The following is a 20,227-nucleotide window of genomic DNA, read 5'->3' as shown; positions in this document are numbered from 1 at the left end:
ATGGTTTGCATCATGAGTGAGGTTTCCTGTGTCTGTACACAATAAGGTGCCTTACCTCCTTAATTGGAAATTTTAGATGTGTTGTTATTCATCAGGATTGGGAGATGAACCTTTAAGCGTGATATAATGCTTAAGATAGCCTTAAGGGCTTCCTTTTACTGATAATCATTTTAAACTGCTATGACAAAATATTCTCCAAAAGGAAAATAACCAATCCTCCATTCAGGAGGTCAAAGGAACTAATGTTCGTGAATTTACACTAATTATTGTATATAGTAAATTTATGATTTCTCTGTTATGCTTTGAAGAATTTGTTGACCACAAATGAAGTAATAGTTAAATATCATCATTTAGACTAAAGAGCATGTCTTAATATATCCCCACACGGGTATATAACAAAAACAAGGAAAGATATAAAATATGGCCTCTGGGAGTTTAAGAACGTCTCTCTACTTTAAGCTTCAAGCCATGCTCCATTGAGAGAATGGTCATCATCCTGTACTTCACCGGATGATCTGAAATCAAAGTGAATCTGAAAAATCTGCACAAAATTGCCAAAGCCATCTTCATTTGTAGATATGCTGAGTCTTTCCCAAGGCATATCCTCGGTCCAGCCTGCACATAAATAAAAGTGAAATCCCTGAGCTGCCTTTGCGTTGGTAACCATATTATGGCTAAATATTCAGTCTTTAAACTTACCTGAAACGCAGTGAACTTGAATGGAGAAGCATTTTGGAATATACCATCCTTAAGCCATCTCTCAGGCTTGAATGAAGAAGCATCAGGACCCCAGTTGAACTCCATTCTCCCCATTGAGTAGGGAACATAAGTTACCATGCCTCCTGCTTTGACTTTGGTCCCATCAGGCAAGACATCATCTTCCAAGATGCCCTTAGGGTCCTACAGCCAAATAAAATTCGGTTGAACTAAACTTTTCTACTATGAATCAATTGCATCTTAGACAATGGATACCTGAGGAACTGCTGGGTACAAACGGAGTGTTTCTGTGATCACTGCATGCAAATAGTATAATCTTCCCAATGAATCATAATTCAATAGCCTTGCAAATTGTGTCACTCTATGATTGAATGATTCAGGGTTCTCCATGTCATACTGAACAAATGAAACTTTTTCTTCTTTTGCTCCGTCTTCTTCAAAACTTTTTAGCTCTAAGTAAAGCTTTTCAGCCACACTGGAATGTGTCATTACCATGTATATAGCCCATGTGAGAGTTGTTGCTGTTGTGTCTCGGCCAGCAATCACAAAGTTCAAGACAACATCTCTAAGACTTTTGTCAATTAATTTGTTGTTTGGATCTTCGCTTAACTCAATAAATCGGGTCAATATATCATTTTTTATCTGATACATTTATCAATAACAAGTTACTTAAATGATTAAACATCTTTTGGTTAGTATGAAAACAATAATATCAAAAGACCTTGAATGTTACTTAGGAGTTTTTCTTCGTTTACCTTGTTAGTTCTAGTCTTTCGAGCTTGTTCTACCTCAGCTTTCCTTCTTTTAATTACAGAATAGGTGAAATCATCAATAATTTTGATACTCTTGTCAAGTAGAGCTTCGGAGCCCAAATTTAGAAATCTTTTTATTTTCCACAAAGGATCAATGAAGCGAAGAGTGACAATGATGTTTGCAGTGTCAAAAGCTTGAGCAAAGCGATTATCTGGTAAATTGGTAGCCAAAGTCCCTATTTCTACTCCAAATCCCACCTTACATATGGAGTCTAATGTCATCCTCATCAGCAAATCCTAGAAACAACAATTTTCAGTGACACTTTAGAGATATGACATGCCATTCAGAAGGCATATGAAAGCATATGTATTGCAAATTGTTGCAGTATTTTCCATAGCATTAGAGAATGACAGCAGTTTATGAAATGTATAACAATGAGAGCAATAGAATATTTTTGATAAGATGAAAGTATCCTAAACCAACCCCTGTAAGGAATTTTCTAATTCACCTGCATGTCAATTTCTCGATTGTGGCATGATGCTTGACTTAGAATACTACAGAGCTTCAGGCTATACTCCCTGAAGACTCTGGTGCTGAAGTCCCTCAGATTCTTTGATGCGAACTCCAAGCTTGCGGTCTTCCTTTGTTTCCTCCAAAGTTCACCATCGACATTAAAAATCCCATCTCCAAGCAGCACTTCCATGTATGAATGATACGTTTCACCCTTTAATTAAATTCAGTAACTAATATTAACAATCAGAAAGGTAAAATAACAGGCAAGAAGTGCATAGAATCAGACAGTGACAACAATATATGGCCTGAATGAGATAACCCGAAAAGTTGGTGTTTCAAGTCAATATTAATAGTGAAAGTTGATGGTTGTACCTTTGGGTAATTGGCAAAATTTGTCTTAAGAACATGTTCTACATTAGCAGGATGGGCAATGTAGGTATAAGTTGTGAATGGCATTGGTACTACAACGGTTCTCAACTGAGACAAGTATTTGACCAGCCAATCATGCATTTGTTCATAGTTCATAAGCTGTTCTATTGCGGCTCCTACAAGTGGCCATGTTTTTGGGCCTTTTTTATTCCTTTGGCTCCACCGGTGGATGAATAGCCATGACAAAATCATGCAAGTTATCATCAAAATGCCCACGTTGTATCCATCTGGGGAAGATGATACTGTCTTTTCTTCTTCCATTTTTTCGGTTGAAATGGCTTGGTGGGGTGTCGTTTTATATTTATGATAAGCATGGCAATGAGGAAGTGGATAAAATGTGGGTCAAGTGTTGATGCTCACGAATGAGCTAATACTTTGTTAACAGTCTTTTTATGTTTCATCTGTTTTGTGTTTCTCAACTAATCTGCAAGAATATATTTGTTTTGATACAAAACGACAAAAACGCTACAACGGGAGCCACGTTTATCTGCACCTTAGGGAAGCGATGACTCATTCAAAGATTCAACCACCAACCGGGAGATGGCTGGCCTGTGCAATCCGCATGGATGAGTAAATTATACATTTTTTCACCCGGAATCACTCTATAGCATATGCAGCATTATACCATCTTTGTTAACCAAAAAACCTGACACAATTTTCGAAACTAAAATTATCTTTTTATACTAATTATTTAATTTTTTAAAAGAATTATATATCACCAAATTAATAAAAATTAAATTTAGGTATTAACGGCATATATTTATATATTTAGAGGTAAAGTATCATTTCTTTAAAAAATGACGGATGAAAATAAAATTTTTAAAGGGTTTTGAGAATTTGAAAAAAATTTGAGAGTGTTATAAAATATTTCAAATTTTTATTTAGCCAATCTTTACTTTAAAAAATAACGGTACATCTCAAACAATTGAATAGAACATAACAAATCAATAGTGTAATTTTATATTCAAATTATTAAGATAGTAAAATTATTTTTAAAATATATAGGGTGAATGTGGTAATTTTCAAAAATGAAAATATGTTCAACCTCAAAATTTTCGAAAAATTGTTTTTACATCCCAAAATAATGTTTACAATTAAGTTCATAAGGAGCCTCATTGTAATATTATCAATCTTAGAAATGATAAAGTGAGATCATGGTGGTGGTGGTGAAGAATTGGGTTTCCAAAAAAAATTAAGGGGTTGATTTGTAAGTTTTTGAACATTTTTAGAAGTTAAAATCATGTTAAAATATTTGGGTTTAGTATGTAAAAGATTTTTTTTATTTTTTTTAAATTGATAGATGATAAAATTATTATTTTACCCTTAAACTTTACTTCTTTTTTTTTTAACAAAATTCGATTTTGGTTGAGAAAATATTATTTATGTCATCTAGGTGTGGACAAGTGTTTTTAAGTCAAACATTGGTTTGGGAAAATGTAATTTACTCTTTTTAGATTTCGAAATTCTCATTTGAAGTGAGCTAATTATTAGTTATTGTGATTAAATGTATACTTGACAAATAGGTGAATCATGCCGAATGCAGGTCAAACCAGTGGATATGGGTCAAATTATACAGGTGAGAAATATGAAGACTTGTACCAACCCTATGGTTATAAGTAGACCTGCAGGTTACCATATAATTAAAGTTTTCTATTTTTAAATTTGTAAATAAAAAATGGATTGGTTTTTCGTAAAATCTAATAATATATGTGAACTAGTATTGAAGAATAGTCTTGTGAAATTGATGAATTTTAAGACAATTCAAAACTAAATAAAATTATGTGTATAAATAATGAATACAAATGATGATATATCACATATAATGGGATAATTTTGAATTTAGATAAAATAATACATAATCGTATGATGATATATCATAGTTTATATTTAAGTTCATAGCTATGGTTTTGTGCACATAGTGCAACTCTTCAAATTTTTGGGGTGCCGGTTTAGATGGATTTTAATAGATACGTCAAGTAAAAACTAATTTTAAATGCAAAACATAAAGTACAATATTAGCATTAAAAGAACTCACATCACTATTATTATCAAGGATAAAATCGTTATTTAGAAATTTTATTTAAAATCATATTTTAGAATTACCATAAAGTTTTTAAATGTTTATTTTTGCCCCCCTAACATCATATTTTTCAAGTTTAAAAGTTGGCCTCCCCCCCCCCCAAAAAAAAAAGTCTAGAGTTTTAAACTTTCATTTTTTTCCATTACAGATGGGCCCCAGATTTTTAAAGAATTTCAATTGCACCTCGATTTCTCTTTCTTCTTCTCTTTGGTGATGATTTGTTGCCACTGACAGTCGATCTCTCCCTCCTACCATGTTGGTCGCTCTCTCTTCTCACTCTAATTGTCTTCGCTAGAGATGAAGACCCTTCATCTTCATTTGAGATGAGACAATTTCATCTTCGTCTAAGATGAAGCCAGTCGAAGAAGGAAGGGAGAAAGTCTACAACTGGAGATGGTGGACGATTATCAGAGATCAGATCTGAAAACTAAGGGAAAGAAAATGGATAAAACTAAAATGTTTTTGAAAGTGGGGTCTGCCTATAATGAAAAAAAAAAAAAAGAGTTTAGAACCCTAGATTTGAGGGGGGGGGGGGGGGGAATATGTTTTTAAACCTGAAATATATGATGTTAGGGGGCAAACTAAATATTTTAAAACTTTAGAGTAATTCAAAATATGAGTTTAAATAAAATTTCTAAATAACGATTTTACCCCTTACAGTAACAATGAAATTTAACTAATAATTGAGTATTTAGATTTTCGATAATGAATATATGCGAAGTTGGGCTTACATCAAATCTTGGATGGAAAATAGTCTTTTGGCCTTAAAATAACAGTAAAACAAGATGAATAATTCTATCAGAATTTAATATGGTAGTTCAAATATTTACTATATATGTTCCTAGGAGAAATTATATTCTTAATCTTCATAGAAGCCTACACATTGTAACATTAACAAATCAAAGATTAAAAAAAACTACAAATTTCTTAATAATTTTCAAAACTTTATATATGTATGAGAAACTTGTTCAACGGTTTTATCAAAATGAAGCATCTTAGCAAGAACTCTTTTTCACCCATTTTAGTACAAAATTTTATCCAACAAAGAGAGTAATTAGTAAGAAAGTGGAAATAAACAAAAGAAACCATAACAAAGGAATGTATATTCACATTCAGAGACAAACTCCGAAGTAAAATTTAGGGGGGGTCATGGTTAGAATAATAAAGTAAATTTTATATTAAAATAAAAAAATATTTGTATTAATAAAATATTTATTAATCAATATTTTTATAATTGTTTTCGACGTGATTTCATTTTTGAAAGTATTATAAAATGATTTTATTATCAATATTATCAAGTATATTATTCTCTATATAAGCAACCAGGGTTGGATCCAAATCGAGTTAACTTGATCTCAAAAATTGATTTGGTTCAACTTAACTCAAATTCGTTTAGTTCGAATTCAAATTATATTCAAGTAGGAAGATTTGACTCATTTTTTAAATTAAGCCAAACTTGAATTTAGGTGTTCAACTCAAATTTGAATTGAATTCATAGCTTAAATATGTAGTTTGGATTTATAGCTTAAATTTGATATGAATTTATGGTTCGAATCGGTGACTTAAATTCGTAACTCGAATTTGTAATTCACTTTTATAGTTCATTGATAAAATGACATTGTTTTATCCAAATAATAGGTAAAATGATATTGTTTTATAAATGAATTGAAAACTCAAATCATAAATTTATTATACAATTCAAATCATGAATTTAAGTTAAATTGAAGTAAACTATTTTTTTCAAGCGGATCTCAAGCCACCTTAAATTTTGGCTTAACAAACTCGAGCTAAATTAAAGTTAGATTATTTTTTATTTGAACCAAACTTAAATTAAAAGGTATTTAGACTCGGTTTGATTTGTATTCACCCCTACAAATAATTAAGTTATCATACATCTATTGATAAATTTATTAAACCATACATAAATTATGAATTTTTTAAAAAATTTTAAGAAGGGTCAAATTTAAATTTAAATTTTTGTAAATTTGTGGATTTTTTGAAGAAGTCAAGGGGGTCCTTGACTCTGCCGAAGTCCGCCTCTGTTCAATTTCACAAACAAACTAAAAAAAAGAAAAGAACATTTAAATCAAATTCAATATATCCAAACCACCTTACAATATTTATTTGGTTATAACCAGCAAGCTCCGATGAAGGTGTCTTTAACCACAATATGATTTATGATATGAAAAATTAAATTTAACAGATATAAAATTTTTATCTTTATAAACTAAAAACTCAAAAGTAAATCGTACATATAATGAAATATAAATAAGAGAGGATAATGTGATTATTGCAAAAATAAATAAACAAATAAACAATTCATTATACATCTATGACTTCAATGGATTCTTTTGATTCTATAATCATTGGATTAACTAAAGACATAAGAAGGTCACTGTCATCCATTTCATTATCTAAAGTGAACAATAATCGTAAAATTTTACTATATTATAACATTAACAACCATAACAAAGCACCAAACAAAAATAATAAAAATATTTGATATAATATAATAAATATCACCTTTAATTTTATACCCGCACAACCAAATCAGAGTGTATATTAAAGATTTTACATTATCTAGTTGAAGTAAACTTTGATATATATTATGCACATTGCTATCAATGTTAAAAGTTGACTTCAAAACAACAATTATTATTAGTATATTCATGATATCACAAATCATCATGAAAAGTATAAAATAATGATCATAATATATATTCCAATATTCGAAGGTATCTATATTATAATACTTGATGAGATCATACTTCGACTCTCCTAATAAAAGTGTAATTCAGATTTCTTAGTAGAAATAACTTCACCATCACCCTTTTAGTAGTCAAATTCTTACATCATTTAAATACAAATATTTCAAATGCAAAAGGTAAAATAATAGTCGATACTTCATTAATTACAAGAATATAAAAAATGTATAGTACCTTACACATATATTATCTCTAAGAGTACTAGGGTCACTAATAGTAATTGATAGAGTGATGGGAATTTCTTTATAAAATTGAACTTTGTAAATTTCAAAAAGCTTATGTAACTCTTGGTTTACAACTTCTAACTTTATTTGTGCAAAAGTTTGGTCATAAACCATTTTATAGTAAAACTCCACAAACTCAAACTTGAAATGAGAGTAAAAAGACAATTTTAATAGCTAACATAATATTACAAGAATTTTAGTATTTTTAAAAATTTGGTTCTAATATGGGACACAACTAAATACACCCAAATTACAAACCCTTTTATCACTAGGTGTTCTTAGAAAGGATTATGTGCTCATAGCTCCCAGATCCACAAACAAGTTCCACAAACGAGCCCAATTCCAAATCCCTTCAAACCCGACCCAATAGCAACAAGCCAGTTCTCAAAACAAAACTTTGATATCATTCTGTATGTTAGGGTTTTGTCCATTGAAGCAGAAAAATTTCACTTCGCAGTGGATCAATCGCAGTTAGTTCCATCATCAATCAACGTTTTTTTTACTTTAAATAATTAACCTTTTTTTATTAATTTTCTGAGTTATTCAATACTTTAGACTTTACATTTAGTGAAAAGAAAAAGCAAAGAAAAAGGAAAAAAAAAAAAAAAAACTTTGTCTGATTGACACTTTTGGTGTTAATGCAGGTTTTGTTATTAACTTTATGTGTTGATTTCATCATGTATTCATCTAGAGGGAGTCATGAGTACGGGGAAGCCTCGTTCGCTGGCCAATCTGCTTATGCACAAACTGTAAGTTTAATTAATTATTTATGTGTTACTTTTTCATATTTCATAAGCGTCATTTGGACATAGACATCCAGGATTGAGATATGCTGTTTTTTATTGTACTTAATTTGTGTTAATGCTTTTTTGAATTAGAAACACTTAAATACTTTGTCCATAATGAAACATGGGCTTATAAGCTTTGTCTTGAATATTTTATTTTCAATGCTTTATGTTAAAATGCATTCTTCCTCTGTTATAACCTGTGAACGTCCACGCACCATTGATTTAGAGGTCTCAATTTCTCCATTTTTTAACGTATTTATGTGTTACAGCTGGGACCTGGCTATCCTGGGAGTTCTGCTGGAGTGCCAGAGGGAAGCTCTCAAGTTTCATTGTCATCTCGGCATTCATCTATGCTAGGTACTTCTCAGGAGGCAGAAGTTGGTGGGTACAGAGGCCATACTGCTGGTGCACCTCATTATGGGGGTCAGTATAGCTCTGTTTACGGTTCTGCTGCCTTAAGTGGGGCAGAACAGGTTAGTGATTTTAACTGCATTGTCTACATCTTTTTTTATGGTGCTGCATCAAAATTTAGCATATTTTTTTTATGGAAGTGAAGGTTTACATGGTTATCATAACCCTAGCTGTGTTTATGTGGAATATACATTTAAACAATTAATTATCCAGAAAATATTATAATATAGAAAACTAAAACTCCGTATTTATGGAAATATAATACAATCTACAATATCTCTATGCATACAAAATTTGTATCCAAATTCATTTAGCCCTATTTCCTTAATGATAGAATGATGTGACAAGTGATTAAACTTGGTAAATCAATTGGCGTGTGAGTTGGCACCACACCAGCTTCCTGCTATCCATTAAAAATTTCCTTGAAGACTTTCTTTGAGAGGAGCTATTACCCATATGATTTATGAGAGTACTGAACTTGAAAATGTTCTAGTTTATGATCTCATTGTTAGGCCGTTGGCTTGGCCTGGTCATAAAGACTATAAAGCCTTAATTTAACTATTCTGGATTCTGTTCCACCCGTTTGTTTCTCTGTATTTGCAAATATTACTTGCTTACCTTGTGTTCCTCATGCCTTATGTTAAATTTTATTTATGATATATTTTATTTCAACATAAAATTATCTCAACATTTTTATCATATAATTGGCCTCTTTATACTTCCTTGTGGTGCTTTAGAAGTCTAATATTCAATTACACTTTGGGCATAGAGCCATCTGACTTGGTCATCCAATTGTAACTTATACAAATCTTTATGATATTATTTTCTTTTACAGGTTCCTGCTATAAATGTTAGTGTGACTGGACCATCAGCTTTGGAAAGCCGTGAAGGTTATGCATCGGCTATACTAGATTCACCTAAATTTGTATCTACTGACTATGTTTCGTCATAAAGTTGTGGATATGGAGTTAAAGGAGATCAAATATTTGCTGAAAAGATCCCTGACTATCTGGCATTTGACAGAAGACAATATGTTGAGCGACAAAGTGCATATATAGGAAGGGACTTGCAAAGTGAATCGACTGGATGATTTGCTGATACTGTCAGTTTTGGTCATCAGCATCAGGTGTTGCTTTTTTGACAGTCTTTAATTCAATTTTTGTTTTTTTTTAAACTCTTCCGTTTTTCAAGTAAAATATGTTGTGGCCTGTTTTGATAATTTACTTGGAATCTTCAAGTCTATTCATTACAATTATTTTCAGTCTTAGATGTATGATTGCATTGATCAGGCTTCGCTGTTTCAACAAGAACAATTGCTGAAAGCTCAATCCTTGCAATCTTCCTCTCTCGATGGGGGTTCCAGGTATTATTGTGATATATATACTGCATGACCAATTTAAATGAAGCTTGATTACTCTTTATGAGATCCCAGTGATCACATGTAGTTAATAACCTTTTCTGTAAATGAATGGACAAGGTCCCTCTTTCCTTTTAAATGATACACTTGCTTTATCCCTTGAGGTGGTAGTTTCTTGGAAATTGTGCTAAATGGTAATATATTACTTGTTACACTTAGTGTTAACAAATTTCTGGCGGACAAGCTGAATATCTTGCAGCAAGGGGTACTGCTAGTCGTCATTCCACTCAAGATCTTATGCCTTATGGAGGAAGAATGGATGCTGATCCTCACAATGTATCTATGCTTAGTTCGTCCTGATATAGTAGTCAACATGCTTCATCGATATTAGGTGCAGCTCTGAGGAATGTGGATGATCTCATTCATCCACAAAGCTCTACTAACCCTGGTTATGAAGTGAGTTTACCTCCTGGTAGGGACTATGCAATAGGAAAAGGACTTCATGCCACATTTATTTACTCATGACTATCCTGGTAGTATGTTTTCATATGGTGGTAATCCAAGGATTGATGAGCATAAGGATGATAAAGCTAGCTATCTTCAGGAGTTTGAGCTAAGGGAAGAGGAACATTGTCATGAACATTTATGTGAGCGAGAGAAAGAAAGAGAGAGGGAGGAGTGAGAGCGAGATCAAGATCAAGAACAACAACGACTAAGAGAACACGAACAAGAACGAGAACGAGAACGAGAATGAGAAAGAGAACGTGTTTCAGAGTGTCAGAAGGAGATAGAACAAGTGCACAAATGTGGGATTGAAACTAAGCGTGAATGAACTCCACCAAGAGTCTCTAGGGAGTGCCATGGTCCTTCCATTGTCCACGCCATGAAGTTATGCATAGGTGGATCTTGATATTGTATTTTACATCCTTCTGTAGTTCTGAATGTGTGGCTCCCTTGTGTCTTTCAGCTATCATTACTAACTTGGTCTGTTATGCTGAAGGCATCATTCACCTGTTACAGAAAAAAGAAGAGAATATGTCTGCAAGGTGAAAAAAAACAATACAAGAGCTTCTTCATGTGATGATAATTAGAACTGCTTCCTCTTCACAGATCTCGTTTCTCTGTGGGGTTTGCATTTGTTCCTCTTACTTTGGATTTTCTTTCTAAAAAGCTACCTTTTGGAGTTTGGCTTAGGTTTGCACATTATTTCTTAGATCTCCACAGCTTAGATAAATTCCTAATCTTTTGTTTAAGTGGGTTCTTCTCCTTTATAGAGTGTCATACTGTTCATTTGGCTTCAGGTCAGCTTCCTGGGATTTTTTTAGTCTTCTGTCCAATTAAGCTTCTCTTTCCCATTAGCTTCTCACCCTTCTTTTAATACTTCTCCTATTCTTCTTCTTCTTTTCCTTGTCCTTCACAATGAACCGTGCTTGGAGTGATTCCTCCTCTTTCTTTTTTGGTGGATGGTCTTGCTAAAATTTTAGAGCTTCCAAAAGCATGAATGCAGAAATTTTGTGTGGCATTATGCTTTCTAAGATGGGCTGAACAGTTATTGATAGCATTTGTTACTGATGTTACAATTGAGGAATCTTGTATGAAAAGTGAAGTGACATTAATACCATATTTGTATCAGTCAAATTTTTTACAGTCTAAATTTGTATATGTTTAATTTACTGAATATGTTTATGTTGAATTTATACTGGTGTATAATCCTACCTACTTGCAGGTTAACTCATTTGGTTTGGTAGATGTGGAGAGAGATTATCTGTCAATAGATAAGAGATATCCCAAGCTTTTTGTATCGCTAGAAGTTTCCAAGGCATGTGTTTGTAATCTATATTCATTGGATGTGATATCAAGTTTTGATAATTGAATAATTATTTTAACTTGTCTATTTAATTGTTTTAGGTTGTTGTCAATTGGCCAAAGGAGGATATTAAACTCTCGATTCATACACCTGTGAGGTAACCATTTCCCTTATATGTTCTATTTGTTAAATAGATTACATTACTATGTCAAGTGCATATTTTTATGTATTGTAGTTTTGATCTTTTCTGGTTATTTTCTAGCTTTCAACTATAGAATTGATAGGACTTGCCAATGTAGTTCTATGTATTTGTAAATGTAAATACATGTATCAATTCTTTTTTCTACATTTTATTGGGATGTTGAACAAAATTTGTATGAAAGGATTGAGTTTTAAAATCTTGGAGTGGGGGTCCAGCTAGTTGTGATTCTAAATATTCTTTGCTTTTCTTAAAACTTTTCTGTAACCTACTCGATGAATGGAACATCATATTAATATCCTTGGGAAAATTTGAAAGAATAGAAGTATTAATGAGGGAGGACAAATATAATATTGCTATGCATTCTGTAATGGTCAGTTTTGAGCATGATTTCGTTGAAGAAGAGAGTTTAGTTGACCTGAAAGAGCTGTCAACCAAGCTTTTGACTGAAGAACCGGCATTATCAGAACATGGAAGTGCTGTATGGAATGCTAAGGTAGTTTTATTTATAAGTTTTTGGATTGTCAATGTACCTGATTCATTCTTGCATTGCATGAAATGTTGACCCCTAGATGATGTGGCTTGATCCTCAATATGGAAAATTTCTTTTGTTGATGTTCTTTAGCCTAAGTTGAGATCATTGTCAATGGTGTTTAGTTGGATTTTATATTTTTTTCTTAGTTGAGAAATTATTAGATTTAAATTGGCTGTCTTTAATTCTATTTATGGTTTGTGTCTTGTCATGAATAAATCACTAATTTACTAATAGACTTGTTTCTTTTTGCTCAAAGCATGGTTCATGAATTCATATGATGCTCCTAAAATTTGTAATAAAAGGTTGGTGGAGCAACATACTTTATTTGAATTCCTGGTAGCCTGTTATTTTGTTTGATTTTTGCAATAGGACCCTATTTGGGGAGTTAAGCTTATTTTACTGTCTGGGTTGAATTGGCAATACTTAAACTAGTTGTTTCATTGTACAGTTTGCTGGTATCAATGGGGCTGCAATCTGGGATGGTTGATCATAACTTTGGTACACTTTTTCATTTTGGTTTAGTCATAATGATGATCCTTGCGATTTCCTTTATTTTTATTTGTATGGTTAGAATAACTAACTCATACCTAAAAGGATGGTTCAGGGGTGGAAAAAGGTGCAATAACTTGAACAAACCGAGAGAATTTATGCAAGTGGTTGAAGTCTTGCTGTTATATTGTAAAATGTGTTGTTTAAGATGTAAGCAAAAGTTTAATGTACATTGGAAATAATTCTCTTTCCCATAGGAGAAACCATTTACATTACTCATATAATGCAATATTTCATTTCATGTTTTTTGTTTTGGATATAAAGGAAGATGGCCTTGCATTCGAAATTACTTTCTATCACCCTTTATTCTAATTAAGCGATTGATACAAGTTGAATTCCCTTGATTCTCTTTATTCTTTCTTGTGCAATGATGGATGCATGATTTTAATTTTATAAAATTTCTTACTCCAGGTGTTTTGCTGTACTTTAATATTCATAACTGTTTCTTTGGTTTGTTAGTTTAAGGGTTGTTTGGTTTCAGGGATTTAAAGATTACTTTGGTAATCTATCTTTTATTACTTACATTACCTTATTTGGTTTGTCAGTAATAAAAGCTTACGATAATCTTCTATTATCAATACTGATATGACAGGTAATATAGGTGGTAATCTGATTACCACTTTCACCTTAGGTATTAAAAGATTATCAAGCTAATCTTAATTTTATTATAATTATATTATTAATTTTTTGAGACAAAAATAAATTTATTTTTAATTAATATAACAAATAATATAAAAAATATTTAAAAATAATTATATTAAAAAACATTTAAATAAAATAATTTACTAGTATTTTTTTTATTACCTTTAACCAAACACAATAATTATCTATACCTATCAAATTTTATCAAACATAGTAATCATTTATACCGAGTAATCTTCTAAGTAATCTATCTTCAAGGTAATCTCCCTATTTTGGTAATAGAATATTACCCAAATCAAACGCCCCCTTAGAGTAATAATATATTCTATTGCACTATTTTAGATCATTCTGATGAGCAGACTTAGCAGGAATGCTCTTGAAAAGCTGTCATCTGGAAAGAGTTTTGATGACTGCATACCCCATATTTGCAATATCCTTAGGTTTGCTGTTCTCAAGAAGGATCAGTCTTTTATGGCAATTGGTGGACCATGGCATTTTGCTGATGGCAGGCACCCTTCAGCTGATGATTCCCCTCTAGTTCAAACAGCCATTAGGTTGGTTTATTTTCTTCCTGTTTGATTGTATTGACGATTCCTCTCTAGTTCAAACAGCCATTAGGTTGGTTTATTTTCTTCTTGTTTGATTGTATTGAAATGTATGAATGTGATGCTTTTGTTAGCTCCACCTGTGATATTTACTTTGTAGATATGCAAAGGATGTGGCTCAACTTGATTTGCAGAATTATTGAAATTGGAATTGGTTTGTTGAGGTTGCTAGTTTCTTCTTAGTGGTAAATACTTGAACTAAACTGTGTCTATGTGATGCTTGTTTCTTGCATTTTCCTTTTTGATTTTAGCAAGCTAATTTCGATTGATTCTTTACTGGCAAACTGCAGATACACTATGATAGAGTTGGCAAGGATGGGCTATTTAGCCATAAAGAGGTTGCTGTATTGTTTGTTCCAGATTTGTCAGAATGTCTTCCTTCATTGGATACCTGGCGAGCACAATGGCTTGCTCACAAGAAGGCCATTGCTGAGAGAGAACGCCAAATTTCTTTGAAAAAAGAGGTTTATCATTTCAGCTTTTGGAACTGTTTTATCTGTCAATATTTTCTAAAGCTCAGTTGTTGAAGGAAATGAAATTTGTACCCAAATAAAAGCATAGTTACTTGAGTTCGCATGTTTTATGGTATGCATGTCCATATACAGTGCAGTCAGAATTCCAATTATTATTCTTCATGAATTTTACATTGTTTCTAGGATTGCTAAAAACCTAAGTTATATATAAATATTTTCAATACTACTTCATTGGTTTTTTTTTAGGGGGTGGGGGTTTTGATATTCTGCTAGCATGGTGAAGTTGACCATTCAAATGTCCATAATTCTTTTTACAGTCAATTTTGGCACATAACCCCACTTTAGGTTAAACTACATGCCTATAGGGATTTCCTGGGAACATGATGTTGACCTGCTTGACAATCATTAGACTGGAATTGTTGAAATAATCAACCGATAAAATAACTATTGAAGTTGGTACAACTCTGATGCCAGTAACATGGGTAACACAAGAATGATTATTGTAAATGTGTTTTATTTTGAATTCAGAATTATGTAAATCAACATTAAATAGCCCCCTATGGTATCCTTGTTTAATTGTGTTTGACTATTTTTTTGCAGGCATTGTTCAACACATTGTAGTATAAGATGTTGACGGTTCTAACGGTGTAGGGACCGTATAATTGGTTGGTTTAGTTACTGTTGATTGCATTTTGCTTTTCCAAAATCCTTATAGAAGTTGAAACATAAGCATGATGGTTATGTTTACATTCCTAATTAAAAATATACTGTTCTTACAGAGATCTAGGGTGAAGAAAGATGAACTGAAAGGTAAATGCAGTATATGGATTCCTTCTTTGTGCATTGCCATTCATAATTTTGCTGTTTGTGTCAATGACCTAGATGGGATCACTAAACAATGTTTTGTATATTCTTTATTCAAATTAAAAACTCAGGTAAAGAAATGGACTCTTCTAAAGATGTGGGAAGGATGGACAAATCTGAAAAAAAGAGACAGTCTTTATCTTCTGGAGAGGCAGTTGATATTAACAAAAGTGAAAAAATTGGCTGTAATATGAAAGGGAATGCGGCCAACCAGAAAGGTAATGAGAGGAACAAGAAAGTTGAAAAAACTGGTGGCAGTAAAACAGGTGTGGGCGGCAAAAATATTGAGAAAGAAGAACAGGGAGAAACAGAAATCAAGGATGTAAAGGAGGATAAGAAAGATGGTAAGGGAGTTGATGCAGAGACTGAGATTGGGAAGGAAAAAGGTTCTCCCAAGGATAATTTTTATGGCAGAAAGGGGAAAATCTAATGAGGTGAAAAAATTAATAGATGAAAAACCTCAGAAGGATAAGGGTAGAAAATCTGATTCTAGAAGTAATTCTAGAGAAGTGAAAGAAAAGAGAAAGCCTGAAGAACCTCCTTGGCATCCTGGATTAATTCTGCAAACTAAATGGAACCAGGATTCTAAAGTAGGTTTAGGAACAGTGCTATAAAGAAAATGTTCTGCATTTTCTAATTTTGTGTTCCTACTGCTACAGTTGCATTCATTGTCACTCTCTCTCTGGATTCACTTCTGGACTATACTGACAAGGACATTGAAGAATCTTCTTCCTGTTTTTGTAGCTCATTATTTGCAGAAGCACTGTATGAAATGCTTCAGTATCAAATTGGCTGTCGTCTTTCAACATTTCTCTGGGATTGTTTTTGACTTGATTCATTACATGTATATCAAATAATTCCTTATCATAGGCATCTTATCATTGTGCTTGTTTAGAGACTACGCATTAAAGGAATCAACATACGAGGCAACGAGATGAAGTCCAGCTGAAGGAAAATGAAAAAACATCACCAGGAAAGTGACTGAAAACAAATGAGCTTACTGTGAAAAATAAGACTACTGAGTCTGAAACAACAAAGATGGTGCAACCAGATGATGAAGAAACTATGGTGAAGGAAGAAATTTCTGTTGATTATGTTGATGAGGCAAAATTAAAAGTGGAATCAGAAGATGAGGAAGATCCAGAAGAATGTGAAGAAATGGAAGATGCTAATTCTCAACAAAACTCTCCTGTTGAGGTAGGTATTTTTTGTTTCTTGCATCTTTGTTTTTTAATTAATTTCATGTGTTAATCCTACGAAGAACGTTAATTTAATGTCTTTAGTCAATTTGGAATGTCCAAGATGTATATGTATCCTGTCAAGAAAGAGTTACAACCTGGGACTTAGAGTTACATTCTAATTATTTTACCTCACATTGAAATTTATACCACATTTTCTGTTGTTTTCAATTCTAATCTAGAATTGAATACTTGGTCAATGTCACTGCATAACCTTTCACTATTAAGCTTGGGAATGTGTTTTGCTACAGAATGATGAAGAAAACGGTAAAACTAATGCAAATGCTGAGCCTGGTAAGGAGGCTGAGAATTTGAAGGATTAAACTGATTTATCTACCAAGGAGCAAACTAATATGGAAGATACAGAGGCAAAACACAGAGCTGATGTAGATATTGTCGGAAAAAGAGAGAGGGGCAGAGGCAGGGAAGAAAGAAGATGTTGATAAGGAACTACTACAGGTATTTTCCTGAGAACTTACTACTCTTCTCCTTTTGTCCTGCGTACCAGTAACCAAGCATGTAAGTAGGGTACTTTTTGTCTTTTCAGTTATCGACTATTCTTATCTGTTGCAGGCTTCCAGGTTTTTTGACCGGAATCTAGTCGGCTACATAAGGGTGAGAAAAATCTTTTGCTTATGTTGAGTTAAAAGCATGTGATGTGAATTTGTTTGGTTTGTCAGGTTGAAGACATGAGGTTGATTATCCATAACTTGGGAATGTTCTTTTCCCACAGGGATGTCAAGGTGAGAAATTGAAATTTGAAACTTCATTCTGGCACTTAATTTTATTTTAAAAATATTAACTTAATTCATGTTTTGGAACTGTGGTGAATTAGGAACTTGTGCAAAGTGCATTACTTGAGTGCAACAAGGGAAGAGATGACCGCATTCTTTATTACAATAAGTTAGTGAGAATGACATCTGAGGTCGCAGTTGCAATTTTTACTGTTGTTGTACCATGTTTCCTGCTACGTGTGAAAGTGTTAATTTTATTGTGGGTTGAACTGAAAACTACGTGGATAATTCAAACTGCATGTCAACATATATTTAATAAAAAATAAAAAAGGTTTCAGTAAAATAAAAATCTTATAAGAGATTGCTTGCAATGAAATTTTGTTTCTAATTACAAACTTACTTTGCTAGTAAGTGAATCTCTTTGCTGACAAGAGTAGGAAACACACAAACAATGCGCAATCATTTGGCATTTCAATTTATTACTGTTAGTCACAAGAAATTGAACAAGTCAACAGAATGAATGTTGTTAACAAATGTCCATCTCAAGAAGAGATTTCAATGCTTGCTTTTTCATAAACTTTCCATACACTCCCTTTGCTAACTTAAGTCTTCTCTCCGTCTCTTCCACACCGCTGCCATTTTTCTTCAAAACCTCGAATAGCCTCTCGTCACTACCCACAGTTTCAACAACACTATCCACAACACCTTCCACTGCTGGAATTCGCCTTCCCCACCTCTTCATCAACCTCTCCGTTCCATATGTCTCACTATACGCTTTCCAATTTGATGCCCTCAAATACCCTCTCTCTTTCCCTCTTACCATCCATCTTTTCATATTCTCCTCCATTCTATACACTGCACTTCCTACATCCATTCCCATTTCAATCTCCCTCAACTCTTGCTTTGACTTTGAACTCATTCCTTCCTCAAACTTGCACCTGTTACAATTACAATTAAATCCCCAAGTCTGGGATATTTCCTTTCGTTTCTCCAGTGGTACTAGTGTGTCAAAATACGCATATGTGATCTCTTCACCTGCCTTTACATTCCTAGAAACATGAACCATGATGTTGTCACCCACATGTATGCGTCTTGCATTACCACTACAAGAATGGTTTATGAATGAAGCTAGAATCCATAATCCAACCCCATAAACACCTCTGTTCTTCCCCAAAACCTTTGCCGAAACTCCATCCTCCACAAGAGAATTCACATCCAAAATGCTCAAAATCCTACCCATATCAACCTGCCCAGTTGAATAGCTACTCCCTTCAGTCTCAGGCTTAAACAGACAGGTATCAGGAACTTCTAGACCATCCTCATTTGCACCACGAGATAATGTACTAATCCAGTGGTGAGTCCTTTGGCACTTTGAAATACATTCCTTTACTTTATCAATGAAGTTTTTCCACATAACAAGTTGCACCTTCTCACTTTTATCTTCACTGGACAATATACCTCTCTCAGTAGCTATGGCTTTGGTGACTAACACCAAAGTCCCAATATCAATATTCTTTGTTGCAAAGAGGCCTCGTCCACTAATCTCAGATTTCATTATCTTCACAGGACCAATGTATTCCGCCAATTCTGGAAATTTTCCATGAAACCCATTTAAGATCCAATCTGTGAGATCAAAAGCACCCGTTCTTGATTGATATTGAAGCCTCTTGCATTTCTCCAAAAACCCATGAACAGATTCTAGATTTCCACTAGTGTGGGCCTCCACGAGAGTGGCTTTGAAGCAATCCAAAGCCATGGAGTATCTATTCAAACTAAGCAATACTTTACCTTTGCAGAGCAGAGCCTTGAAATGGGTACCCTCTATTTTCAATGCTTCTTCACAATCTACCAGTGCTTCATTGAAATCTCGCAACCTCGATCTTGCTTCGGCTCGGTTGGAGAAAGCTAAACAGAGGGATTTATTGAGTTTGGAAAGTTGAGTTAAATCATGGGTTGATTTTACGATTTGTTGTTGGCAGAGATTGACGAAATGAGAGTAGACTTGTACACACTGTTCCCATTCTTCTCTTAAGAGGAGCTCTGTAGCTTTTGATCTTAGCTGCTGCATTAGCTCTTCTGTGGTTTCGAGCTGCTGTTCTTCGTCTGTCATGCTGGCTGTGTGTGTGTAAGGTCTCTTTTGAGTTTTTGACTAATGATGTTTGTATAGATTTAAAATCGAGGTTCTGTAACGGTCATATTACAATATTTTTCTACTTTAATATTCCAACGCAACGGCTTTGCCGGGATTTTATTTGTTTGAGATTAAAATGGGAGATTTTTTAAGTTTTAATGGAGGTACTGTTTTGGATTGGCCACGAAGAATTTGACAGGAAAATCTAGTATCCTTATCAATTTCACAGCACCCATTTCACCCGTAAGGTATAAAAATCTAAAAGTCCTATCCATCTGTTCAAAATTAGGGCAATTATTATTTAATAAAAAATTTTAAAAATCTAAAGTTTTATTATATTTGTCTCCCTCAATTTAAAAATTTTATAATTCCCTCCACTTGAAGTTTGTAAAATCAAAAATTTCCCCCCAAGG

The 20,227-nt window shown here is 33.2% G+C and overlaps 2 protein-coding genes and 1 pseudogene across 2 annotated transcripts; 1 reads left to right on the top strand and 2 right to left on the bottom strand.

Moving 5' to 3' along the window:
• Positions 1–207: 207 nt before the first annotated feature.
• On the bottom strand, positions 208–2,794 carry LOC123214985 (cytochrome P450 704B1). Its single transcript, XM_044635011.1, has 6 exons — positions 2,356–2,794; positions 1,979–2,194; positions 1,473–1,766; positions 973–1,359; positions 700–900; positions 208–615 (listed from the first exon to the last, which is right to left on the bottom strand). The coding sequence occupies exons 1-6, from the start codon at positions 2,671–2,673 to the stop codon at positions 436–438; spliced, it is 1,596 nt and encodes a 531-aa protein (XP_044490946.1). The 5' UTR covers positions 2,674–2,794; the 3' UTR covers positions 208–435.
• A 4,979-nt stretch (positions 2,795–7,773) lies between these two features.
• LOC123213717 lies at positions 7,774–18,042 on the top strand (annotated as a pseudogene).
• Positions 18,043–18,122: 80 nt separating this feature from the next.
• On the bottom strand, positions 18,123–19,859 carry LOC123213973 (methyltransferase FGSG_00040). Its single transcript, XM_044633632.1, has one exon. The coding sequence runs from the start codon at positions 19,791–19,793 to the stop codon at positions 18,210–18,212; it is 1,584 nt and encodes a 527-aa protein (XP_044489567.1). The 5' UTR covers positions 19,794–19,859; the 3' UTR covers positions 18,123–18,209.
• Between the last annotated feature and the right edge of the window lie 368 nt (positions 19,860–20,227).

Source organism: Mangifera indica, chromosome 4, assembly GCF_011075055.1.
Source record: "Mangifera indica cultivar Alphonso chromosome 4, CATAS_Mindica_2.1, whole genome shotgun sequence".
NCBI classification, from domain to species: domain Eukaryota; kingdom Viridiplantae; phylum Streptophyta; class Magnoliopsida; order Sapindales; family Anacardiaceae; genus Mangifera; species Mangifera indica.
The sequence above is the reverse complement of the archived record's forward strand: the minus strand, read 5'-3'. Positions and strand labels throughout refer to the sequence as shown.

Excerpts from the sequence above, each read along its gene's own strand:
- LOC123214985 (XM_044635011.1), bottom strand. The coding sequence starts at position 2,673 with ATGGAAGAAGAAAAGACAGTATCATCTTCCCCAGATGGATACAACGTG. Across the intron at positions 1,767-1,978 it reads ATCGAGAAATTGACATGCAG|GATTTGCTGATGAGGATGAC; the intron begins GTGAATTAGAAA and ends TGTTGTTTCTAG. Across the intron at positions 901-972 it reads TGTACCCAGCAGTTCCTCAG|GACCCTAAGGGCATCTTGGA; the intron begins GTATCCATTGTC and ends ATTTGGCTGTAG.
- LOC123213973 (XM_044633632.1), bottom strand. The coding sequence starts at position 19,793 with ATGACAGACGAAGAACAGCAGCTCGAAACCACAGAAGAGCTAATGCAG.